This window comes from Morone saxatilis, unplaced genomic scaffold, assembly GCF_004916995.1.
Source record: "Morone saxatilis isolate NCDOM2014 unplaced genomic scaffold, NCSU_SB_2.0 Contig16, whole genome shotgun sequence".
NCBI classification, from domain to species: domain Eukaryota; kingdom Metazoa; phylum Chordata; class Actinopteri; family Moronidae; genus Morone; species Morone saxatilis.
In genome coordinates, this window is record NW_023339718.1 from 17,080,494 (window position 1) to 17,086,985 (window position 6,492).

The window sequence follows — 6,492 nt, forward strand, 5'->3', positions numbered from 1 at the left end:
CCCACAAAATACAGTAAATGTGCAAGAGCTTGTCTTTGTGCCATTTTTCCAAAGATGTATTGACGGAAGTAGAGACTTACAGTGCATGCTGACATGTGCGAGGTGCAGAGAAAGCGCAGCTCGTCACCACATACATTTCAAAAGAAGAGTGGGGCTTAAAGGAATAGTTTGACATTTTCTTATGCCTACTGGGCGGGAGAGGTTACATGAGAAGACTACTAACTATAAGCGCTACAGCCAGCAGCTGATTAGCTTAGCTAAGCACAACTGCTCTGAGCAGTTGCCAGGCAACCAACAGAGACTACAGGAAGTTACTGGTGTCAGCCAAGAAACATTCACATACCCTTTGTAAAATAGCGAATTTCCGAATTTATACTTAATTGATACTTTATTGATTAAACAAACCATAAATGTTGAACTATTCCTTTATTGTGGAGAACAGTGCAGCATGTCCCTGTAAGAGTTAAATGCTTAACTAAATGATGTATAGATGTATAGATTTCGACAATAGCCCTGGATGCATAATTTCAAACAAATCCTTAGATCTTTTTTTGACTAAAGATACCAAATATTAATAAAACAGGGAAATGTGAAATCAGCCTAAATACGACATGCAGAACATTTATATTAGGTATAATGGTCTTGAAGCTGCAGAACAAGCAGATACAAAACATTCATGTGACACTGTCAAACAAGGTGAAAGAAAAAAACATTTGTAGCTTAATAAGGGAAAACTTAATATCAGGGTTTGAAATGAGCACTTCATAGAGGATTCAGAATCTCCATGGTTACCAGTTTTTCTCTCTCTCTCGACAGCTTGTTTGGAAACAAACTGCGTGACCATGGAGTGCTGACCCTGTTGAATGGAATAGCTGAGCTGCAGGAGCAAACAGCGAGAGCTGCTGCTGCCATCCAACAGGCAATGCTTTTCCCATCTGAGCAGAACATGCTTCTGCAGGTGCCCACCGGATGGAGCTCTTTCAGGGTTTTTGCGCTTTTAGAACTGGATATTGGGGGAAATGGCTTAAGCAGCGACGGGATAAAGGTGTTAGCATCATATATGAGGCACCACTCTTACCTTCAGTATTTAGGGCTGGCGCAGACCAGCGGTGCCGACCTGGCGGCATGGAAGGAACTCTTCGACAGCCTCAAAGGAAACAGCTCGCTGAGTCAGATCATCCTAGACGAGAACAACTTGGGGGACCCAGGGGTCAGGCTGCTGGCCGACATGCTGAAAGAGAACATGAGTCTGCAGCAGGTGGATCTGGACAGAAACGGCATCAGTGATGTGGGAGGAAACGACATCATGGGGGCCTTGTTATGCAGGACGCAGTTCCCGATGAGGCATCTGAGCCTTCAGGAGAACATCATTAGTGCAGGGCTAATGAGTAGAATACAGGAGCAGGTTAAATGTAAATGAATCCTGCAGGACTGAGAGAACCCAATTCCAAACCATGAGAACCTACATAGCATACACAGCACTGACTTGAGAACTGCTAAGATTTTTTGTTTACATTTTGAGGTTTTGAGAGGAAAAAACCTGACTCATTTGGCTTGGTCGACCTTCAAACACACACACAAAGATCTCTTCCTTCCTATAACTGGGTGGCCCTGCTAACAAATGCTGCATCTGAGTTTAGCTCAGGCAGGTAGTGTAGGAGGCATGTTTGCTTTAGGGCTGCGCTGTGGTCTTGATGCGTTTTCAAAGAGATCTCAATAAACAGAACTTTTCTTCTTTGTGGTGAGGTTACATCTTCACCTTGAGTTTTTTTTTCTTCTTCTTCCCACTAGCATTACCCCTCATGACTGTGTACCTCCTACTTTGCTAAAACTGACTCCAGCACAAGGCTCACTGATCCCTCTGTCATTTTATTGAATAATTTGCTGCCTCCTGACGAAAACCACAGTGATTCATTCCACCCACGGTATTTACAGGTCATGTACCTTCAGAACATTTCAGTGGCCAATCTCCTTTCTCCACTTCCACAAATCAAAAGAGAGTTATGGACAGCTAATCTATGCCACGTCAACTACCCTCATTTTGTCATTCTTGTCTCTTCATGTGCTAGACAGAGCTGCTATTCAGAATGTAAGTATGATGGGGGGGAAGAAAAACTAGGGCAAATTCATCTGCATTTTGAGGCCGTCAACTCATTGTTCTATCAACACTGACGTTCTGAGAATAACTGAACCTATGATCAAAGCTTGTCAAAGTGGTAATTATCTCCTCCTCTCAGGGCTGCCAGTAGTGATTCTGCTGAAACCAATCCCTCCATATTTCATCTGCAGTCTTTGCGAATTCCTTTCTGCGGAACCCCGATAAAGACGCTCTCCGAAGCCCCAGAGGATGACAGATAAATTAGACTGGCGCACCTGAAGATTACATCTGCAAAAGTCATCCTGCTCTGCTGTATCGGACTGAAAATGCCTTTATTTGTTGTGTTGTGGTGGCATACATTTAAAACTCTGTAGACAAGATGTCTGGTTCTGGGTGTCTTATTTTGTAAGTCAATTCTTGGTATCTAAAGTCTTACAGATAAGCCAGCTAAGATTTTGCTATCAGCACTATAAAGAGCCCAAGTTTCTTTTCTTTTTGACTGTTGATCTTCTAAGATCTCAACAGCCACATTTGTTGTAGATTGAGCACAAAACTAAGTGGTACACCATCATGCCTGGCTGAGCATAAGCTGGAAAACAAGAGCCGCACTGTAATTCACAGACTCCTTCGATAAGGCCTTCGTGCTTCTCTGTTACAAGTAAATCTCAGATCAGTGACCCCATTGTTCATCTGCTAATGTTATCTGTATTTGGCCTGAAACAAATCCTGCAGTGTTACAAGCTTCTTTCAACCGCTCTTCCAAAAACAAGGCCTTCAATCATAGAAGCTCAATCTGTTAGGAATTTACAGGTTTGCTTGAGAAAGAGTTTCCCCTTTCAGGCCTTTGTAGGTTAATGTATCATATCTCTTGGTGCTTTAACTGTACAGTCACATGAGGCCTGGCTAGTGAAGTGTCCACTGTTGTACAGCCCAGAAATAATCAGGCTACACATCATTTATCAACATTTTGTTGATAAGAACTGATCTATAAGACTAATAGATGAATTACAGCTGGAAAGTTGCATATACACCTTTTATGGTATACAAGGGTTTAGTTTCAGACAACCAGTGCTGTGGGGAAAATGGAGAGTGGAAATTCTTGGGAATTGAGTTTCTTGACTGTGACTTAGGGCAAAAACAAAACAAATGAAGTGAACAATGCTTACTCAAGGGAAGTTCAGTGATTCAGACTTCCTTTACGTTTCCTGGGCAGGGTGATGCAATTTATTTCCAGCATATGAAGGGTCAATGTCTTTGCAGTTTGCAGGGCATTCACTTTTGATGTCTTTGTAATAGAGCACCTCTGGATACACACAGATAAGCAAAACATTTTCAACTTCAAAGTGCGTCTCTAGGGATGGCGATGTCAGGTTGGTTCACCATTTTATTATATGTATTGATATTATCAACAACAATCAACAATATTGGATGGATTGCCATACATTTTGTACAGACATCCCAAAAGGATGACTTTGAATAACTATGGTGATGTCCTGACTTCTCATCTCGTGCTATCACTTGATTTTTTGACCATCCGACAAGCACTTTTGAAGACGCATACAGCAGCTTCAGTCTTGTTACATCTGTATATGTGCATGAAATGTAAAATAAAAAACTACCTCTAAAAGGTATCTGGGAAAAAAAATTGCCTTTAGTCAGACATTGTAGACAAGAACACCAGTCCATTGAAACCCTGCTTAATTTCCATCACCACCAAAATTAACACCAAAGCCTGCTGGGACTGACTGGATCCACTTGCAGCATCTGTGCCATGACTCAGTGACGTGAGGAAATGGATGGGCAGGGGTGTATATTTGTGTACAGTGGGCCTGTTTTCAGCCCACATGCAGAAAGCCAGGTGCTGTGTTTGTATTTACGGAAGCCCTGGGGGAGGTGGACCTCTGTCAGAACAGCGCACCGTCTGTTGGGTCCATTGAAGTCCGCTCTGTACTGACCGCAGGCACTCTCTAATTTGTTTTGTCTAGTCTGTCCAAATCAGATGTTACTTGTGCAGCTTGACCAATTGAAGGCCGTCTGTGGTTAATGCAAAAATATTTTTTCACATGGAGACTTGCTGCAAGCCCTGAAACATGGCCTGGCTTTGTGGCTTGCTAAATAGAATCACTCTGCTAGACTATGTGTGGATGGAAAGCTAATCAGGTACGCTACAGCATGCACAAAATACTATGATGTGTTCTTTATTAACAGCAGCATTAAGATCTGTGTCTCTATCTTTCTAACCTGTTGCAGTAAACAGTCAGAGAGGAGCAGGAAGTTGATGTTGGCTCATACTAGCAGAGGATGAATGTGGAGAGGCCTGGCTGAGGATGAGAGTGAAGGTTTCTAGATTCGTGAGATGAGGCACTGCAGTGAGATCTCTTAGTGGGGCCTCTCCATAACAGATCCCCCTTTCATTGTCCAGAATAAGCAGGGAATTTATAGACTGCAATTGTATTATCATAGTGGTGCCTAGGGCAAGATAAAACTGAGGGGTCATGAATAAAATTATGTTTATTTTTCTAACTTTTCTAAAACATTGCTATTTTCTTTTCTTCTAGGTTGTTCTGTCCCTCTAGGCTTCCAAAAATGATTAAAATTAAACAATCTACGAAAATAATAGTGGATGACATGAGTAGCAATATGTGGGTCTAATGCAACAGCCCTTAAAGTCTTCAGATTATAAATAACTGTATGTTCAGTGCGCCCTGCAATGCCACATTCTCTACAGTGACACAGCATTGTGACAATGGTGAATAAAAAGTTTTAGAGTCCGCTCCTCAAACAATGGCTCCTGCTGCTGTTTGACATTTGGCAGAAAGAGCAGCTTTTCAATATGGATTATTCATCAGCGGTTTGATCCTCCACTCAAATGTCACCACAACAATGCCTCCAACTTGGCAGCAGCGTCTGTCTTTCTGCAGCTCTGCGGGGTAAGGAATTGGCAATAATTACCACATCTAATGTGGCCTTCGGAAAGATTCAGACTTTGTGTTCAAGTGCTTTTGCTTTTCATTATTATCATTACCATTTTATTGAGAAGTAAGGAAAGAAAATGAGAATCTTGGCTTACCACATTACTGCAATATTGTGCTGCATGCTCTGACTTATGATATCTTCTGAGCTGTAAAGATGCCTAATGCATTAAATGTGTGAACTGCTGCAGTCTATCATAGTGCTTCAGATGGATGTAACAGACCTGTGGCCATGAAAATGCATTTATTTAAATACAGCTTGACCTTAACCCAAACACCAAAACATGTCCTTAATAACAACCTGCCATTCATGAAAACCTGAATGCTCCTGATATTTCATCATGCATTATTTGTATGGGCTAAACCCTTTGTGAAACCTTGATTTGAGCTGTAAAGCTTGAAGTTTCAAAGCAGCACTCTTTTCCTTTTTCTGTTAAAAGCTATCTCTCTTTGTGCTGTAAAGGCTGACTCTGAACTGGTAGAAGATAATGTAAATTAGTTTTTATTTTTTTTTAAGTCTTTACACCAGCATTAATTGATTTGTTGGATGTGAGGTAGCTGTAAGCTGTAAACACAGATTTGACATCATCTTGTAAAGCTGATACGGGAATGTGTTTGCAAAAAGTTGCCTATTCACACATCGAGCAAACACATGACATTTTGTGTCATGTTTTGGTTAACTCAAAGAATTTTAGTACAATAATCACTCTTTTTTCATGTCTACCATCTCCCGAGGGAAATATCTAGAATTTTAGCAGCTAAATGCTCCACTGTGTTAATAGCTAGTTGCTGCCTTTGTGAGCCTGTTATTTGGTGTTGGGCAGGTGTTTATAAAGGTGGGACTGGTGAGACTGAACCAAAACCGTAAAAAAAAATGTGGGCCAAAAACCAAACCAATGAGCTTCAAGATGCTAAGACACAGAGGACAAATGTAGAGTCAAGTGATAATTCTGTTTGTGTCATTAGTAGCAACCCCACAACTCACATTATACATTATATCATTTGTAAATCTAAAAGTCTTGATTAGAGAAGCTTTAAAGAAGAAATTTCCTGTATGCAATACTGCAAGTGTTTTTGTTTACAACACTAATTCTATTTTGTAATATATTTATTATAATATTAATATAATAGTAATATTATTTCCTTAAAACAATTCAATTCAATTTATTGTCCTCAAAGGGGGAAATTCATGTCCACATCACTGCACCTGCAGGCAACACCATACACTCAACAAAGAAACACGCTATCCACAATTAACAAATCTACAGAAAAACAAAAACAAAAATAAAAAACAAACAATCGAATAAATAATACATGACAGGTTACACACTTAGTGCGCCCCTTTGTTTAAAGCAGCAATGCAGGGATCAGGCTTTTCCCATAGCGAGCTTTCTTGCACCTCAATGTTCGGTACCTCCGTCC

General features: G+C 40.8%; 1 protein-coding gene across 1 annotated transcript in view; it reads left to right on the forward strand.

The window, feature by feature from the left end:
• The window catches only part of LOC118325351, a 12,675-nt gene extending 10,233 nt beyond the window's left edge, over positions 1-2,442 (forward strand). Inside the window, exon 12 of the mRNA XM_035657985.1 lies at positions 817-2,442. Within this exon, the coding sequence (XP_035513878.1) occupies positions 817-1,420 (604 nt within the window). The 3' untranslated portion in view covers positions 1,421-2,442. The remainder of the gene's footprint in view (positions 1-816) is intronic.
• Positions 2,443-6,492: the final 4,050 nt, after the last annotated feature.